Genomic DNA, 21,115 nt, shown 5'->3' with positions numbered 1-21,115 from the left:
GGGCAGTTCAGCATGTCCAATTGGCCTGACCACATGTCTTTGGACTGTGGGAGGAAGCTGAAGGACCCACACAGACTCGGGGAGAACATGCAAACTTCACACAGAAAGGACCTTGGTTGCCCAGCTAGGGAACCAATCCCAGGCCCTTGATTTGAGGCGACAGAGCTACCCACTGCACCACCGTGCCACCCAGTGTCATATAACATTAAATTCTTATGTGTAAAAAAAAAAATGGAAAATTAGGTTTTTCCACAATATGAGACCTTTAAATCAGTGGTATGTAGGTCTGAGATTGCCTGCTTAGCTCCCACTTGAGTAAAGTGAGAGCCAAATTTCTGATTTGTCTGTTTTCTCAACAGATGTGTTTCCCCTCCATAAGATCTTCCACCTGTGGGACACTCTGCTGTTGGGGAACTCCTCTTTCCCGTTCTGTATTGGAGTGGCTATTCTGCAGCAGCTGCGTGACAGGCTTCTGGCCAACGGCTTCAATGAATGCATCCTGCTCTTCTCTGATCTGCCAGGTAAAGTGTTCTATACAGCTCCTATATTTCACTGAATGACACCTAATAAAAATGCTCAGTTGACTTTCTGTCTCTATTGATGATGCAATAGCTCTCCACCAGTGAGTGAATGTTCTGACAGAGGTGTGACAGACTGCTTCCCAGCTAAGGGATATATGAGTCCTTTGCTGATGGTAATGTTTTACTGGGAGTGTAAATCTCTGACCTCACAACGATTTAGTTAAATACAGTCCTTTAGAAAACCATTCAGTGCATCATGAAATCTCAGATTTCACTCTGATTCAGTGCAGTTGTACAATAGAGAATTATAACAATTTTTTTGGAATACATTAACGTAAAAGGAGGAGCTATTTACACAGTAGAAGCATATAGTCACTAAATAATACACCATTTAAAAAAAAATTAAAATATCACGAATTTTATTTTGGCCTAAAATGAGCATGTACCATTCTAACATGAACATAACATTGATAATACCTTCAGTTTGATGTTTATCAGTACATCTTTGAACTCCTTGTTGATTTGATCATTAGGTTGTAAACAAAATCATTCAGAGTGGTTTAATGTAAAAATGCTATGTTCTAGCGAAACTTACTGAGTCAGAGTACCAAGTCAGAATTGTTTACAATGGTGGTGGTAGGAACCAGACATCTGAAGAGTTTAAAGTCTCTTAAAAGCTCACAGAAAGTTACTAATTCAAATGATTATGAATATGTTTATGATAGTTTTAAAATAAGCTTTTGACTTTTTTTTCTCAAATCCATTCATGGTTGCGAGGTGCATGCAGGGCAGCGTAAGGCAAATTAGCCCCCCAAAGAAAACTTACTTTTTAAGATTTACCACTATTTTGCCATTATCAGCATTACATATAAAAACTCAGAAAACAATAGGTCCGTTGGTCATTTGGGATGGTAAATAAAATGGCTATATTTGTGTTGTAGACATAGTGATCCCTGGTTCCTATCACCACCATTATAAAGACATGAGTTAGTAGGTTTTTCTACAATGAACCATTTCACATTAAACCATTCAGAATGTCTTGGTTTGCATCGCAGCAACTGAATTATGTGAACATTTTGAAAAATTTGTGGAAATCCCCTCTAATTCCTGCAAAGAGTCCACAAGAGCATAACTGGCCGCGCTCTCTCGGGGTGGGTAGGTTGGTCTCCTGCTGCAGCACCCCTGCTTCCCGCCTTCCTGCAGACGCCTCTTAGCTTATGTAAAAGAATTGAGAGTTAGTGTTGAACTGTCCTTTGACATTACATCAGCAACAGTTCGAAAAGATGCAGTGGTGCTTCACATGACATAGAGGAAGCTTAGTTAGCCTTCACCCTCCCAGCTTTGTAGCATTGTGTGAAAGGGGGAGATGCAGCTAGCAGGTGGAATTAGCCACAACTAAATTGGGGAAAAAATGTGTACCAAAAAAATAAAATTCTTCCTTTGACGCTTATGTAGTTTGACCAGTGACATAGCCAGGAATTAATTTCAGGGATGAGGACCTGGATGTTAAATGAATTCACAGTGTGATGCTTAAATTGGGTGAATGCCAGAGAGTTGTAGCAGTTGTGAAATTCAGAATTTGTCATTTAATTATTTAAGGCACAATCTCTTGCCATATTATTAATATTGAAAGGCTTAGGGAATAAAATTCCTTCATGACAGTTGTACTAAAAATGATTCAAGTAACATTCTAATAATACGAGAAAAAGGATGTATTACCTTATAAAACCAGAATGACCCTTTTTTCCCTTCCTGCAGTAGACAGGCCTGGATCATTTAATGGGTTTTATGGGTTTTATGGGTTTTCTTTGTACAGCAAGAGACAGCAGAGACAGCAGAGTGTTTGTAAGTGGGTGCTGTGTCAGTGATGAGTGCATAGGGGCTATTAGGAGAAAACCTAAATAGCTGTTTTGACTCACGGTAGGAACTTTACTAGAAGGACATGGAAAAAATGATGTCAAATTTAGCATTATGTTACGGCCAATCATAGTCCTGACACTGTCCATGTCTTGTTGAACGTCCGCTTCTTTTTCTCCTCTACTTATTGCTTACAAACTGTTCAGCTATGTACTGTTACCTCAGTCAAGCTTTCAGTTGTTTTAGCAGTTAGTTAGCGTTTCTTTGAATGTACTTTGAATTTGAAGCTCCACATATTCAGTATGTGAGGGATTTTTAAAAGCATGACCTGATACTTCGACAGAGTAGAGGATGCCCATTTCCAAAGCCACATATAAATGTCAGCCACCAGAGTTAAAGAAAAAAGCTGTGTCTCCCTTTTCAGTAGTGATCTGCGAATTGTCTATGCATAAAATCATCAGCGGCAAATCCCACCATGGTAGTATGCTTTAGTTTAGGATTTTTGACAGTGTGGGTTTTTAAGTTTGCTGCTTTTTCTCATTATTATGCACATTTCATCTAATTTTAATTTCACGTCTTCTCAAGGTAAACGTTTTGCTTGTGAAGATTGGACATGCTTTATACGGAAGTGTTGCATTGTTTGTGCTCTCTAATTTGTAAATAATCTTATTATTGTTTTGTCACGTGCCCAACTCTGTGGTTGGTATGCTGCCGTCTTGGTGCTGCACAGCCCATTTAGAAACCTGCTGCAATATCATAAAAAATTCCCTGAGCACCAAAAAAAAGACCACCAAACATTTGTGCCCAGGGGCCGCTGACATGATGATCCAGGCCTGGCAGTAGACCTCTAATATTTCGTCAGCTGTCAACTTGATGTCCCTGCACTCAGAGAGCGTGGTCAGTTTGTTAAGTCTGTGTTCATTGATGGTCTACGCAATTTTTTCAAGACTTTAGTTTTTCCATGTCTTGAAAAATGTCCCTCTTTATGAGCGGTTGACCATTTATTAACATCATTGTAGCACAGTTTCTTCACCAAAAATTGTTATTGGCATATGTATAATCAGCTGCGATGTATGTGTGTTATCTTCAGCACCCACAAATAAACATTTGGACCACCCCAAGCATCATCACTGCATTTGGCAATTAATCCACTACATCCATTAATTTAGATATGGTTTGGGCCAGTTGTACTGTGATATAATACAGAGTAGATACATATTCAGAAAACATTATTCTCTATAAGCTTCACATGAGATAGGAAATCACCTTTGGCCAACATTAAACGTGTGATTAAAACAGAAACAGACACACGGGGATGGATATGACACACACAGACATTGTTATGATCAAGTACTGTGGTAGCTTGTGCAGTGGTAGAGTGTAAACTGGCCATCATTGCTTGTCCATAATAGCTTTTGCCAAGGGAGTGAAGGATTTTTTGTGTGAAGGCATTTTTCTTCATGAGAGGCCTCTTAGCTGGCGTGTGGATGGAAACAGTGCTTTGAGTTGTGATGGGGATGTAATTCAGAGTGAAAAAGGGCGGCTATCCTGCTGACTGAGTGCATGCAGTGTTCTGATAGCTCTGGCTGGGTGGTGCTGGTTATTGTACTGATTAGAGATCCCTGCTACATTTATTTAGTTTTGGCATTGGAAGAGTTCTACCTGGATATAAAGGCTGTATTGACAGGGGGCTTATATACTGTTGTTAGATTGACCATTATAAATATCCTTTAAAAGCAATAATAAGAGTAATATCTATTTGTGTAACACCTTACACTAGAGGTGGTCAATATGATATTTATTGTTATTGTAATAAATTACGTCACAGTGTGCTTTTCTGAGTATGTCATGGATATTGTCAGTACTTAGCAAACACAGTTTCATTAGAAAGAGAGCATAATTAGTCCTGGTTATATGGATTTAGTGCAGCACAGTATGTGAAATGTCAAAGAAAAAGCACTGTATTCGTAGTTTTTGATCATATTTTTTAAAGTGGCTTCTGGTTCTTTTTGTGTGTTCCAATTTAGCAAACCTCAGAAATTATGTATTGTGACAAATTTTAAAAAATGTGTAGAAGTTTCATGATTATATTTTTGCCATATCTCATACCCCTGACATACAAAGTCTGAGCACGCTTGGTCAAATTGCATGTTTTGTTGATTTTCTAAGTGAAAATAAGTTCCACACATAATTTACAGAGAACACAGTTTTGCACATTTTTAATGATCAATTTAACATCTTGGGGAAAAAAACATAAACATAAAATGTGGCCTGTGCAAAAGTTATAGCACGTTATATAAGTATGTTAAATTTTTTTCAAAATGTTAAATTCAGCAAAATAAATAGAAATTGTGAACTACAATTTTAAATAAAGTTTGTGGAGGATGTGTTAACTTATTTTTACTTAGAAAGTCAACAAAACAATTTGACCACAGGAAATGCAGCTTAAGGTGATTCACAAACGGTGTACAAATGAAACAATCATAATGAAAGACTGTGGTTCAACATATTGATATTTATACATCGTGATGCATTTTATTATGTATACATTCATTAGTAATGATTAATTCATTATTTATTATTATTAAAAATTCATTGAATGTTTAAATGACTTTTGAGTAACTATTTACTAATTGGAATATAGTCAGTGAAAACATCATATTGAGCCTCTCTTCATTTCCCTGTTTGAAAATAGCCTGAGAACATTAATTTGACCAAGAAATTAGCACATCATTCTTGTTGTTATTATTATTATTGTTGTTGTAGTTGTCGTTGTTGATTATAAACTCCTGTGACATTTCAAAATTAATGCTCACCTTCATGTTGATGGATTCATATGCACTGATGCATTTTACACCCCTGATATGAACAACAAAAACGGAAAAAAGGGTAAACTAATTTAAAGCTGAGGTTTTGTGCTGTTTTTCTTTTTTAAACTGTCAGCAGAGGGTACCTGATGAATCGGAGCAGGGAAAGTACTTCTAATCTTTGTAGCATCAAAACTAAAAGCTGCTTCACTTTTTATATTTCACTCTAGGAATATCCAACAAGCCAGCATTTGATGACCTTAAGACCTTAGCACGTCGTCAAACTTTAAAGCAGTACAAAGTCTCGGCGTTGTCAGTAATGTGTCCAGCTTTGACAATGAGACTGTTTCAGCCCCCAGATATTTAAAAAAAAAATCAAACCATCCATCATCTGTCCGTCTGCATTTGGTTTCAGCTCTTCCTCTGCTCGGCTCTGGTGTCTGAGGAGCTGTCCTCAGTCTAAGGGTCAACTTGTCTACATAATTAAAATATGAGCCCAAGGACTGCTTCTCCTTATGGGGGTCCATCGGGGTCGTCCTGTCTCTGTGTCTGACAAGGCAGTTCATTGCTGTTACTTGTTGCTCTTTTGTACGCAAGAAAAAGTGGGGGCACAGCCTCAGGACAGCCCTGAGGTGCTGCAGTCTTTATGAGAGCCGAAAGATCTCACGATCACAAAGAAGGAATTCACACTAGCCAGGTTTTCCAGGTTTTAGGTTTGTAGACCAGGGACTGGTTCATGAAGTGCATATTAAAAAATCATGAAAGGTGCTGAAGATCATCCCTTTATGCAGTTCTCAAAGAACTTTATGTTCTCAGACATTCTTTTAAGAAGCTCTTAGTTCTTTTCTCAGGTTATTTTCTTAGGTTGGTTTTTATGTAGCCTGTTGATTAGAGGTGCTCATATATTCCACATTATAGGAGCCTATTTCAGTTTATTTTGCTCAGAACCTCAAAAGCACAGTGACTGGAAGTGGTGGTAGAGTAGCTATCTTTGTATAAATGCATGTAGTAAGTCAGCATTAACAGGGTCCTCTTACTCTAGTAAAGGTGGTGTGGGGGGGGGGTCCTTTGCTTATTGTGACAGAAGCTTAATTGTTGTCAAAGAACTTATTCAAAGTGCAGTTCAGTAAAAGTTCAGGTTGTTTTATATTGTAATGTATATTCAATTCATCCACCAAATTGTAGTTGATTTAATAAGAAAGAACAAAAAGAGCAAAACGTCCAAGGCCATTTTCTCTGAATGCTTTGCCTGATGCCCTTTTGTCCAAGGATGTTTCGCCTGAGGCCGTCTCGTCTGATGTTCTGTTTTATGAGACGGGACAGTGTTTTGACCAAATGCCGTTTTCTCTGATGTCTGAAGCCACCATTTTGGGAAAGAGAGCTGACAGAGAACTGCTATAAACAGCTTTTTAAATAATATTAAAGCTACACTATGCAAGATTTAGGGATTTGGAGACCTCTCTGGTGGAAATGTGTAATTGCACTTATGAACATTGTGACACCTCAGACTTTTCAGGTTTTACAGGGTGACTCGCAGCAACGCACATACACCATGTTTAGCTTGTTTTTTCTCCTGATGCTGTAGTGCTACTCCTTCTACTGTTTGTAGCGTTACATGTGGTTTTATGGACCACGGTCAGTCATAATGCATTTTAACCTGTTTTGAAACTTTAGCAGTGTTTGTGTTATATCGAACTATTTTATTACAGATTCTTGTATTAGTTTTTTCCTGACATGGGCCCTTTAATACGCTTTTATGAATCAGTCTCAGTGTACTCTGTGAAGGTTCTTAGCCTGTGTGTGGATGTGTATATTCTCATTTATATTACTCCCACTTTTTTAGTTGTTGGGCTTGCCCTGTTGAGCCTTCCGCCTCTGCTCTGATTCCTCTTCTTGTACTCCAGGGTGCGGCCAGGAGGTTATTTTCCTGTTGTGACTGCATGCAATCCAGCTGCAGCCGTCCATGACAATCCCAGCAGCCTTTACAAAACAGCATCTGTGAAGGAATGAGCGGTGCAGTAGCTTTCTTCCTGATGTCCTTAAAGCTCACTGTCAGACTTGTGCAGCGTCTGAGCGTTTGATCCCTCAGAAGCTGCTCTGTGCTGGTGTGTGGTTCAGGCGAGATGGCACTGAGCTGCGTCTGTGGTAAAGCCACAGCGTCTCTCTCTCTCTCTCTCTCTCTGTGAGTGACAGGGCTGAAGGCAACGGTGACTGTTTGTCTCCAGTGCGTGCTGAGAGAGGCAGCTGGCATTGTCATGGCCAGGCGAGTGTCGGCCGGCTGGGGGTCTGCCAGAACCAGCCACCGCCTCCCTCCCACCAAGTGATTCACACAGGTGGCTGTCAGCACGGTGTATTAGCAAGTAGTTAGAGCCACGGCTGAAGAGATGAATGATGATTGAGCCTAATGCAGAGGAATTAACTGAGAGAATGCAGGACTGCAGGGTGGTTCTGATGGAGTGCAGGCTTAGAGAGGGGAGTTGAAAAAAACATTCTGTTGCTGTGGCAGGTCAAACTGGGGAAAACAAGGCATAAGCTGAAAATACATAGCTGTAAACCAAGAAGCTCTTTTTTTAAGGGACTGACAACACGATTGCAGATACTACAGTTTATATATCTTAAGTTGTGATTCAAATAAAGTGATAAAGAAAAGCTCAACTGGTGATTGACAATGTAAACACTTCCACGACAGCCAACACATCAGCATCAGCATTGTTAGCTAGTGTTTATTATACTACTATGGCTATGAGATGATCAAAGGCTACACTGATTAGCACTGCATTGTACTGCATGTGGCATTTAGTGGTACAGTTACTGCTTCTGGCCTAAAATGCTGTTTTGTTGAGTTTATAAGAATTTTTTCAACTCACATTTAAGCTTTTTTCTGAGTGCAGGGCTGTTTGTGGCTCACTGTTTTGATATGGCAAAATCCATCATGAGGCGATGTCATACAAGTCTTCAGTTTTATACCAGTATACCTCCCACTGCTTATCCAGAGATGCCTGAGTAATCACTCAGTCATTAGGTTATGCTTTACAGAAACATCATAGTTACATAATTAATTAGAAGATAAACAGTACTGTTCTATGTACGTGTGTATGTATATACACATAACAGCAAATTGCGAAGAGCAAAGCATACAGTTAACAGATAAATATAGAATGCAGTACTGTGAACAGCAGAAAAAATAGAGCTAGTGGCAAAAAATCTAGCTAACAGCAAAAAGCATAACTAACGTGAAAAAAAGCTAAGAGCATAAAATAAATAAATATTGCTTGGAGCAGAAATAGTCACACAATCAATTACAAGATAAACAATAAAATACAGCCAAAATATATAGAAGACAGCAAAAAAAAGCGAACAGTAAAAAAAAAAAAAAGTTTTCAGCAAATATATTGCTAAGAGCAACAATACATGTACCAGCAAAATATATTAAAAACAGCAAAAAATACAGCTGATCAGAGCAAAAATCTAGCTAACAGCAAATTATAGAGCTGATAGCAAAAAATATTTAGCCAACAGTTAAAAATATGGCTAATAACAAAAATTATCATTAACAGCAAAAAACGTTTAGCTAACAGCAGAAAATCTAGCTTACAGCAAATTATACAGATAATATAAAAAATATAGTAAACAGTAAAATATACAGCCAATGAGAAAAAGCAAGCGGCAAAAAACAAAGATGACAGCAAAATATATAAGAAATATAACTACAGCAAGATAAATAATCATGAGCAAAAAAAAACTAACAGCAAGAAATATACATTGAATATTCAATAAAATATGGGTTACAGAAATAAGTAGACAGCCTCTTTAAGAATAAAAATGAATTTTATGAGACGTTTCTCTAAATTAAAAAAGACTTATTTTATGATGGCTATGGACATAAAAGCAAAAAAGTCTTTTTTAAAGTGTGTACGTGTGTTAGAGACAGCAAGAGAGAAAGCAAGGTAGAGAGGGAGAAACATTGAGCGACAGTGAGGTAAAAAATGATCGTCAGAGAAAAGTGACCGATCTTAATCCTCCCATTCCGTTTGATTTATTGAGCGATAGATCTATGTCCTGGTCTGAGCTGTGGCGAAGCAGCAGATGAGATTGCTGCTTGTTGTTCCTCATTCTTACTCGCATTACTTTTCTTTGACTCTTTCAGAGGAGCAAAACGAGAAAAAGCTCTGGTTTATCCCTAACTAGTAACATGATGTGCCCTCTGAGCACTTGACGAGTGTTTCATCCCTTTTGTGATTGAAGGTGTCAGTTCTTGGCTAAGCTCATGGGTGACGTTTCAACTGAGCGCTGAGTTTTCTGACCTTACAAAAGTGATATCAATGATACATAACTGATATGTAGGTGAGGTCTAAGATAAGCACACGCTCTTTAGATGTCTATATCGGACAGTTAGTACTAAATTTCTGTGTGTTTGCCAAGTCATCATGATAGTATTGTCAAGAAACCACAATACACTCATGAAGCAAAATAGGCCTATGAACGTGAACTTGTACCATTCACTAACATAGTGCTGCATCATGGTCAGAGATTGACCCTCCGTCTTTTTGTGTTCTCTCGCTCTGGTTCAATCATTCAAGACCACCAAACTGCATTGTGGAGCATCCAACATTTGTGCACTCCATGTCCACGCGCGGCAGCATTCTGCGACTGACTCTGAGCACTGTTCAGTTCTTAGCGCCTCACTTTGCCATAATTACATTAAATTAAAGCCATATCAAGACCACAGAGTAGATCACATGTGGCTGGAAACTTGCACATTGAAGGGCAGTCAATCTTTTAGATAAACAGACAAATGCTAATGGTCAGTTTCCTCAGATAATGTTACTAGTCTAGTCTTTTTTTTCACCCGGAATGTTTCAGCTCAAAAACAGGGAGTTTGTAAAGAGGCAGCAAACTGGTTATAAGTGTGATAACTTGAACTTGTTTATATATGTTCTATAGCACCACTTGGTTATGTGACACTATATGACCTGCCCCCACACTTGTTCTGCCTAGTCTACTCCCAACCCCACGGAGTCAATTAGAGTCCTCACATTTAAATATAGAATCAACTCCCAGAAAAAGAACTTTTTCCTCACAGATTTTTTTTACACAAAAGCTGAATTAAAAGGTCCCCAACCACTCCTATCACAGATGTCCTTCACAGACCACAAGGAAACATATTGAACTGAGAAAAAAAAGAATAAAATAGGTCTCTTTTATCTAAATATATTAGGTTAATAGTTGTCATGAATAATGTATAGTACTTATGAATAATGTCTGAATAATGAGTTAACTGAAGTTAACTGAATAATAAGCTTGCAGGGTGAAAGGTTAAATCTAAGTCTTCACGCGGTTTTGATCATCCAGTGTGTTAAAATCTAGGATTATGAAGTGTGGTCTTGGTGAACTCTTGGAAAACACGAAAAAAGCAGAGGTCACGAAAAGTCTTTTCTTATCTTCCCTGCATTCTTTATCTCGCCTCCGGCTGTCACGGCGCTAAATGGTAATATGCATAGTGTTTTAGCCTGAGAGCTGAAGGGCGGATAACTTTGTTTGCTTTTTATGTTGGAGAGCTGTGGCCGAATGCGCTGTAGGGGTGAATAGCATCTTCCACAGCGTGTCAGCTTGCCAGCCTCCCTGTGCTGTGACTGCTGTAATTAACTCCACAGGAGGCTATCGTCTGAGGGAAGCGCAGGGGAAGATTCACTTGTGTGTCTGAGAGGCCCTGGCTGTCTTCTCATATACCACACACAGCGTCATTCTTGAACGGCCCCCGGTGCGTACCTCGGATTCCGAGTCCCCCTCCTCCTCCCCTCACTGCTGGGTCTCCCTATTGCACCATGCTTGCTTCAGCAGAGGATCACTGACAGCAGGCATAAGGGACATTCATAATGTATGGCCATTATCTGCCATCTGGGGAATGTTTCAGTCTCTTTCTGTTTAAATCCCTCTTCTCGAACCTTTCTCAAACGGCTATTACCCTTTCATGGTGGGGCCGAGGTGCATTAAAATTTCAGAAGATGAGCAGATAACAGCGGCGCATACAGATGGGGGCGCTGCGCTGCAGTTGGTGTCCAAGGATTGGACATTTGCGTTATTTTTACTGGCGAAGTTCAGCAAGCCTGCAAGAGAGAGAACTCCTTATAAAGGTAAAATATGTTTGCTTGGTGGTTGTACAGTGCACTCCCACTCATTCTCCTTCTCTCTCTCTCTCACACACACACACACACACACAGTGTACAACAGTGTAAGTGAGCTGGAGCAATTTTCAGCTTGTGTGCTTTATACCTCAGTGCTCCAATGATTGTCTTGATTGCTTGCTAGATTAGATCTACCAGCATTGCTCAGGGCATCTCAGAGTCATTTTTTTCTGCTCCACACTGATATTGGTTACTCTCAGTTGAAAATCTGAGTTGACCATAGTGCCACTAAGTGTATACAGTACATTAGGGCCTGACCGATATCAGTTGGCCAATAATATCGGTTGATGTTAGTGACCCATGGTATTATCTGTATCGGCCAAGAATATTCCAGATAATGTGCAGATCATTAGCGCACCTTTGGGTTGCGGTGCCTCAGGGATTCAAACTCATGATTTACTGGTGATAGAGCAAATCTTTAGACTAGTAAACGTTTTGTCTTGTTCTGCTGTCCAGTGTCAACCGGAGGAGGATGGGTTCCCCTTTGAGTCTTGGTTCCTCTTAAGGTTTCTTCCTCTTGGCTCTTACAGAGTTTTTCTTTGCCACTGTTGCCATTGGCTTGCTCATGGGGTCTTGCACGCAGATTTTTCTGTAAAGCTGCTTTGCGAAAACGCCTGTTGTAAAAAGCGCTATATAAATAAACCTTGACTTGACTCTTCGGGCCAGTGTGCAATGTTTGTGTTGGGCCAAGGACCAAAAGGACAACTCAGTATACAAACAAAGGAAATAAAAGTTCCATATAGTACTGAAAATGGGTTCTTTAATGAACCATTTACAACTTTTTTTTATTGTCATAGAAAGAGCCATTTAACCATGTAAAGAACCACTTATGCATTTAAAGAATTCTTTGAGTGTTTATGGTTGTATATAGGACCATTGCCTTTACTGAATAACCTTAAAGGACTTTTTTCAAAAGGTTCAAAACAAGTTTTTTTTTTAAATGTCTTCTGTAACATTACACTATTTTGTTACTAAAGTTAAAAGTACAACTTTGAAAGGGAAATAAGAATTTAACAACTTACATTTAGTATAACAGTATATCGTGTTCTCTCATTGGATGAGGGGGTAGGGTCCTCATAGGCCACACTTTAGGCACCCCTGCCTTAGACCTTATACTTGTGCCACTGGGCAGCTCAGTGTGCAACATGGCCAGACAGTGACATTGGGCAAGCGACTCTCCATTTAAAAGCCAAAGTGGCATGAAGAGCTTCTCTGTCTCACTCAGGAGCTGAAGCTTTATGAGCAGTTTTGCTCACTGTGAACACCTATACATCACACCCTAACCCTAACCTTGCTGGACATCCCATTCCAATACCAAGTTAGTATGGAGTTGACCCCCCTTCGCATCTGTAACAGCCTCTACTATTCTGGGAAGGATTTCCACAACATTTTGGAGTGTGTCTGTGGGAATTTGTGCCCATTTAGTCAAAAGAGCATTTGTGAGGTCAGGCACTGATGTTGGATGAGAAGGCCTGGCTCACAGGAATACAATTTATATCCGATTGGACGAGGTGGGTAATCCTGTAAACAATCCCGTTAAATAGAAGAATAGTAACCATGTAAACGCCTGTATCCTAATCGGAGTGTGTAAGTACAGTCTGGGCATGTGTGTTCACATCATAGTGAAAGTTGAATAACGTTCAACATGGCGGGAGCAGAAACTGGTCTGCAGAAGAGATGAAGTTTATGCTTTGAACTTTAAAAGATGGAGGTGGGATGGGTGTCCAGTTTGTGTGTCTCGTAATACAAGTGAAGTACATTTTTCTGCCGTAATTTTAAAGCAATTAAAAACACAGAAAAACGCAGCAGCTGAAAACTCATCTCACTCTGAATGACCTCACATGATGCCCGCTGTCATGGTAACATTTACACTAAGTGTTGATCTACGCATGCGCGTCATTTTCGGTCTGATTACTTGTAATGTGCATGTAGACAGAAATTTTCCATCAGATGGTTGAGTAGAGTGAGCATATAAACACCTCAGTCTTAATCTGTGATCAGAATGGATTCAATCAGATTGGCAAAAATCTTTGCATGTAAACACGGCCAGTGCTTATTCAACAGTACATTCACTTAAGCTTGCAAGACAGGTGTTTGAGTAAACAGAATAACAGTTAAATTGATGTTTTGACATGTTCTCTATTGAAGTAAAGGTAGTACCTAAATTGAGTAGCCACTCCTAGCTCTGTCATTTGTACGAGATTTTTTACCCTGTGCAAATTGGTTGTAAATAATACAGACATCATGTGGTAAAGTGGCATTAACCCACCTCCCCATGTAAAACTAATCCCGTCTGAATAGGATTTAAGAAAGTGTCATGTTGCATAATGCAATTACTTTAAAAAACAACCCCCAACCATAATGTATTAAAACAACATAAGAACTAAAAACAGGGCTCTCTGTTGCTTTTAAATAGAGTTATATCTCAGCGGTTCATAGTATTTAGTAACAGTGGTTAATGTTACAGCCTTATACACTGGAGACAAGGGTTCAAACCCCTGCTCGGGCAGTAACCCAAGTGTTTTTGGCTGCCTTTGGAAAAACTCTTAATACCATGTTTGTTTTGAAACATGATTAAGCTGTCTCTCTTCATTGGAGTGTTTGCAATGTGCTGTAAATCCTATAAATGTTTCATTTACATTCAGGTTTGCTGTTTTTTCCTTTGAGCCCCCCCAAAATGTCTGTGCACAGGCCTGCCAAATCAAAACTATGCTTGACATTTCCCTGGCATGTGGTATTCATGCATGCTTAGTGACTGTCTAGGCTCCTGCAGTGGTGTTCTGGTGTAGTGAATTGAGTTTAAGCATAAATTGAAGTCCCTGAAGTTGACTTATCCAGATAGATTCCTCCACATTCCTCTGTAGTAATGACATGCACTGCGCACTTGTTGCAGTCTATGCTTTCACTTCATGTGAGACTCTTTCAGAGAGAGAGGCTAAACTCACATGCATGCATGACCTTATACTACTACAAAATAACTTCCTAGCTGCTTCAGCTCCAGGTGGCACTCTTATCATCTGATGCTGCATGTGCCAAGTAAATCTCATCAGCTCCAAGCAAATGCGCAACGCTTGCCAATAGCAATTACCCTAGCTGCGTTTTTCATTTCCCTCAGGTTACTGGTTTAATTGTGTGAGTTGGACTTCAGTCAAGTTGTATATCTTAAAACAGGAACTATTTTGTTTCTGCTTTAAAAAGAAACAAAATTACTCCTTGCACTGTTTTTTGTTGTTTAAATTAATAGTTTGGCAAAAAAAGTTTTTCTTTACACCAAAGTACTTTCATTGGTTAGTTTTCCATTGTAGCTTACAAGTAATGGAAATGCTGTGCAGAATATAATTTAGAATAGGATGCAATGATATGCAAATCATGTACACCATATATTTCATTGAAAATACTACAAAGACAACAAATCAAATGTTGAAACTGAGAAATTTCATTGTTTTTTGACAAATATATGCCCAATATGAATTTGTTGCCAACAACACGTTCCAAAAAAGTTGGGACTGAGGCATGTTTACCACTGTGTTTCATCACCTCTTCTTTTAACAACACTCTGTAAGCGTTTGGGAACTGAGGAGACACTGCTGTAGTTTTGAAAGTGAAATGTTTTCCTGTTCTTGTTCGATATAGGATTTCAGCTGCTCAACAGTTTCAGGGTCTCCTTTGTCATATTTTTAATTTCCTAATGCGCCAAATGTTTTCAGTGGTGACAGGTCTGGACTGTAGGCAGGTCAGTTTAGCACCTGGATTCTTTTAATACAGAGCAATGCTGCTGTAATACATGCAGAATGTGGTTTGACCTTGTTTTGCTGGAATAATCAAGGCCTTCCCTGAACAAGACGTCATCTGGATGGCAGCATATGTTGCCAAAATCATTCAGCATTAATGGTGCCTTCACAGATGAGCATGGAGCCCACGCCATGTGCACTATTGCACCCCTAAATCACCATGAATACTGGCTTTTGAACTGTGCACTGATAAAAAGCTGAGTGGTCTTTAGCCTGGAGGATGCAGTGTCCATGATGATGATGATCAATGGTGATTCGTCGGACCACAGGACACTTTTCCACTTCACCTCAGTCCATTTTGAATGAGCTTGGACCCAGAGAAGGTGGCAACATTTCTGGATCCTGTTTGTAGATTATTTCTTCTTAATCTTGTGTGATTCTTCTTCTTTGAACTCCTCATCTTCTTTACTTCTGAAAGACTTAGCCTCTCTTGGATGCTCTTTTATACAGCTATGCAACTTTTTTGGAACATGTTGTTGGCATCAAATGGGCATATATTTTTCAAAGAACAATAAAATTTCTCAGTTTCAACATATGTTGTCTTTGTACTATTCTCAATGAAATATTGGGTTTTAAATCATTTGCACATCATTGCATTTTGTTTTTATTTACATTTTGCACAGCGTCCCATCTTTTTTTGGAAATGGGGTTGTAATTTTAAGCCCCCTTCTACTTATTTTCATGTTTTCTTCTAACTGTTATCTATAGTTTTGGTGATGGTTTTACATTGAGCTGGCAGAGAAACAATGCTGTTGGTCTTTTCTGTTGCGAGATTTTTGAAATGACTCTTTTCTGCTGTTTTCTTCAGTTTGAGTTGAGTTGGGCAGGGACTGAATTTGGCGCAGGAGACATCAAATCTGTTAAAGTACCTGTCAGAGTTAACAATAAGTATACGTGTATACGCATAAAATGACTCCTCTACCTCTGCTCCAAGTCCCAGCCAAAACGCCCAGCAAGTAGGTTATTTAAACTTTTCTAAGTTTGTTAATGGCACTTATTATGAACGTTTAATGCAGGCTTCAAGGTGGCTGCTACTGTTTTTAGCTATATGATGTTCTTTGTCTGTTTGTATAGATAACAGCATGTCCTATATAGGTTATAGGCTTCCGTTACTTGTTAGCTAGATTAATATCATAGCCCCAGTGCTGACTACACTAGGATTGAAAAAATGCCAGAGTAACTAAAGGACTCTTTACCGAGAGGAGGCCTTTAACCATCACACACAAGATTTGATTCAACAGCTAGTGCTCCTGAATCTCAGCTGTAGGGCATACTTTTGCACCACTAAGCAGTGCTTTTGACTGGCCGTGTCCCTGAGGGGGTAAAATCTCAACCATTGGAAGAAAGTTTAGCTCACCATTCCCCTGAATTAAGCCCGTTTTCTTCTTTCCTTTCCTAAAATGAGATATATTTTGGCTGGAAATGATAGCAGCAAAAGGAAGGCTGAGATGAAGCCACAAAGCAGTTTGTGTGAAATGACCCAGGCGTTCTATTCTCCTTTTCTTTCACCTCCTTTTTCTTTCTGCTTTGTGAACTTTTGAATGGAACCGCTGACGTTAATCCTCATTGACAAGCCTATTACAGTCAGACCCTAGGTAGGGAGCTCTCGGGGCATCAGGAGTGCGCCTGCTCATGCAAATCCGAGTCGTCTGTCAGGAACGATGCTCAAAGTGAAACGGACACCGGCCACAGATACAGCCAAAGGAGGCACCCCACATACTGAGCAGCTCCTTCGCCTCGGGGACTGTCTGGTTCAGGGTGGTCTAGCTTCAGCCACAGCACTGAGCTGTTTGGCTTCCCTGCTTTGACTCATGGGCTTGATTATTATATGATAAATTGAGTTTTGCGTTAAAGCACTGAAATCTCAAGCATGTACTTTGCTTTTACACTTCAGGGCTTAAGGTTTTAAAATTAGAAATTCAAATATCAAATAAAAAAGAAACAGAATGTAAAAAAAATCAAACCAGCAGTTACAGTGATATGCAAAATTACATGTTTCTGTAAATAAGTCAACATCTTCTACAGGGATTTTTTACTATTTATTTTCTACTAGTTGTGCCCAAACTTTTGCATGCCACTGTGTGTGGCATGATGGCTGCCAAACATGAGCCATGCCTTTGCTAATCAAAAATGAAAGAAACAACAACAATTTCTTCTGCTTTTAAATGTTTTAGAATATTTCAAAACGTCCAAACACTTATAAACAACTCGGACATTCTGAAAGAAGCAGTATGTATACTTTATAAGCTGATAATAAAAACATGCAGAAATACTTTAATGTATAAGGCAGCTAAAAGGTCAGATTCAGGTAGCAGATACAGGGGGCCCAGTGGGAGACCACTGGTGAAAATGCTTCTATTTTGCTTTTTAGTACAAACTTACAAATGATATTATCAGCATAACAATTTGAGTGAGAAGTAGAATCTTTGAATGTTTACGTGAATTTCAGAATTTCTTAGTATTTGGTACAGTATGTCCTTCTTTTGCTTTAATGACACTGCACTCAAGCTGGTACGGACTCCACAAGTTTGTGTGAAAGCCTCTGATCAGTAGATCAAATCCACCTGAGAGTCGTCTGAACATCAGTGGAAGAGATAAGACTAAGAAATAATCTGATCTTTTGCACAAAGGCCATAACATGGTCAATTTCACTAATTTGCTTTGAATACTGACTTAGAAATAGTCCAGAACTTTGAATATTTCTTTCTCATTTTGTCCTAACTTTGTTTTGAATACTTCAAGAAAATAAACTTTCTGTTGTTTATTTTCAGGTTTAAATGAAAAACAGTACCAGATTTTCAATGTGATCTCAGACTTTTGGGCTTCAGTGTATTTTTTTCTCATAAGCAAATACTCTAAATGTGGGTGTGGGCCTGTGCGTGGTGGTCGTTAACTAAGTTACCATGGTAACAGCCTCATCTACTGCCAGTTAGTTCATTTGTTCATTTATTTCATGCAGACCATTGCAAGACACTGGTATTCCCACACATTAATGTACTTTAACTGTGTCAAAAGTTGTAATACCACATTAATACCACATGTCTTGTACCTAATGTCAATGAAATTGTTGTAGAAACATGGCTATTGAGCTGCACTAGTTGAATGCTGTAGGCAGTTGTCATGCTTGTACAAAAAACTGGTTAAATGCTGCAGGCAGATATCATCCCGGTATAAAAAGCTGCCTATGTTACAGTGTATTGAATGGTTTCAATACAACCTCAGAACCATTGTGTCAGGTTTCAGACATCAGACAAAACAGCTTCAGGTCTTGGGGAAAAAACATAGTAAATTCAAGTCTCAGTTTTCATACAGCAGGTAAAACAGGCCGTTTCAAAAGGCCTCAGGCGAAATGGCTTCATAGGAGAACACATTAGGCTAAGCTAAGTGGCCTTGGATGGTTCTGTTCTTTGTTACTTGTTTAATTACAACTTTGTGGCCAAAGATGATAATATACCAAACTTACCATGACTTGATGTTTCCCTCATGAAGACAGAGCTTGGCAATGGAGGTATTATTGATGTGGGATATTTATGTAAAAGTAATACTCAAAATAAGTAAAAAGAAAAGCTTCTTGTTTATGTTGAGCCCCCTTTTGTGGATTTAGGAGACATAACATTGCATGTAATGTTTATTATGTCTCCTACTTATTTTCTTGGCATCTTGAAAAATAATGCATATAACATGCAAATATATTTCAACATTTGACAAATAAACCAGGGAAAAATTAAAATTTCATGTCTGAGTCCAACTGACAGCCAGCTTTTTTTTCCTGCAGTGCCATAAATCTATGGTAAAGATCTGAACTTAGATAAATTGTAAACTATAATGTTTTATGTAGTAGTCATGTAAATTTTGAAGCAGATGAGTCTCGCTAATTTGACATCACACTTTTTTGTATTGTTCAGTTTGAAGAAAATGGAGAACACAGAGAAGCAGAAAAAATGTCAAAAAAACAAAATGTCTGAAAGTTGTCCAGTCAGAGAATCCTGTATGTTGAGGTTTCCAATATTCTTTTCAGATCTGCCAGTTCTATCAGGTCTGGTTGGAAGTATCAAATCATGTCGTGAACATTCATTGCTCATGTCTTTCAAAAAAGAGACAGCAGCTGCTTCTCTTCATTGCTTTAGTGATAGAACAGTAGGACGTGGTCTGGCATTGATTTCCTAGCCTATTTGCCCTTTTGATCTGCTCTTCTTGAACTATAGGGCAACCAACTAGAAGAACATGACATTACACCCAAACTGATCTGCTGAGAGCATAATAAACTAAAAGGAGATCATCTATGGTCATGTAAGATTTATTCAGTGCTCTCAGCAGGTCAGAGCAGTTGGAAGACTTGCTAACACTCTCCTGAACCTAATACGAATGAAGAAATCTCAGAAACTGAAAACTTTTAGCACGTCCTTATCACACCTGGTCTGTAAATGCTGTTTATCTCCCTTACACAAATGTTTAGTTCCTTTAATTTACAACCCTGTTTCCATAAAAGTTGGGACGCTGTGCAAAATGTAAATAAAAACAGAATGAAGGCGGTACTGCATTTAAAACAGACAGTGAACACATTTTGGTGCTGCAAATCCACAAATGTAAGTTAAAACTCTACCATGCAAAGAAGAAATCATACATAAACAGGATCCATCCAAATGCCGTTGTATAGAGTACTGTGCAAAAGTCAGAGACCACTCTTTACCTGATTAATTTCCAAATTAAATGACAATTCATTACAGGTTATTCATGTTTCAATGTTTAGGAAAAAAACAGATCATATTTTTAACAGAAAAATAAACTAAATCCTCAGCAACTAAATATAATATTTTTTCAGTATTTAGTTTGTCCACTCTTTGTCTTTGTTACAGCTTCCATTTTTTTCAGGAGACTTATTTTCAGTTTTTGAAGAAAATTTGCATTTTTCCACACCTCTAAAGTTCAGTCTTAGAAGTTGGTTGCATTTCCTCTTCAAACACATTCAATGATGTTGAGGTCTGGACTATCGGGTGGTCAGTCTATTGTTCTGAAAACGCCAGCAGCATTTTTTATTTGATTTGCAAGTTTTCTCCTTTTTTGTCTATTTCCATTTCTCAGTATGGGATTCTTGACAGCTACAGATAGGGCTGAGCTGTCTTCTCACAGTAGAAGGACGGACAGAAATACCTGTGGATGTTTTCAGATCTGGAGCTTGAGAGTGGAGCTTGATTTTCTCCTCTCTTTCAAAGATAAAAGTACTGTTTATCTGATGGGGAAAGTTTTGGTGGTCTACCAGGTCTTGCACTATCGTGACTTATTAGAAGTCACATTTGCTCAGTATCTTTAAAAAAATGAGCTCTAGTGTTGGAAAGTCTTGTATTTTTCACCTTTCTCCTTTTTTTCTCTTCTCTTTCTGCAAGATTATCTTATATCTTTGGAAATATCTCCTGAAAAATTAACTTGTATTTAATGGCCATTTTCCTGGAAATTGAATAAGAGAAGGGTGGTCTCTGGCTTTTGCACGTACTCTGTACTAGATCTCTGTGTTGCAAATGTTTCTGTACCCAATCCACAGCTTTACCTGCATTTCTACCTTCTATAGAAAACACAAATTACATCTTTATAGAAACACACAAGGGCCTAAGACTCATGTAGAATAACTCAATGTTAAGCTCACAGATCCTTTGTGTAGTACGTTGCCTACACTGCTTATCATTAATGTAAACATGTAGTCCTCTGGCCCCTTATCGTCCCTGACTGAACTCCCACCAGAGCACACCAGAGAAAAGCCCTCTAAATCAATAAGTGAGAGAGGAGTTTCTGAGTTTCTGTAAAGCCCATAGTACATCACTCTTTCCACTCATAGCAGGCTACAGTGTAAAGTCTTTTTTATCTTTTTCCTTATGGATCTGGCATTACACAGGATCAGTGATGCGTTACCTATGCCCTGTTCCCTCTTCAGGTCTTCAGGACTTGTATCTTACTCTCTC

The 21,115-nt window shown here is 38.8% G+C and overlaps 1 protein-coding gene across 1 annotated transcript in view; it reads left to right on the top strand.

The window, feature by feature from the left end:
• tbck (TBC1 domain containing kinase) overlaps nucleotides 1–21,115 on the top strand; it is a 90,110-nt gene that overhangs the window by 39,114 nt on the left and 29,881 nt on the right. Inside the window, exon 22 of the mRNA XM_036574968.1 lies at nucleotides 360–521. Coding sequence (XP_036430861.1) covers nucleotides 360–521 — 162 coding nt within the window. The remainder of the gene's footprint in view (nucleotides 1–359; nucleotides 522–21,115) is intronic.

The sequence above is a fragment of the Colossoma macropomum genome, unplaced genomic scaffold (assembly GCF_904425465.1).
Source record: "Colossoma macropomum unplaced genomic scaffold, Colossoma_macropomum, whole genome shotgun sequence".
NCBI lineage: Eukaryota > Metazoa > Chordata > Actinopteri > Characiformes > Serrasalmidae > Colossoma > Colossoma macropomum.
The sequence above is the reverse complement of the archived record's forward strand: the minus strand, read 5'-3'. Positions and strand labels throughout refer to the sequence as shown.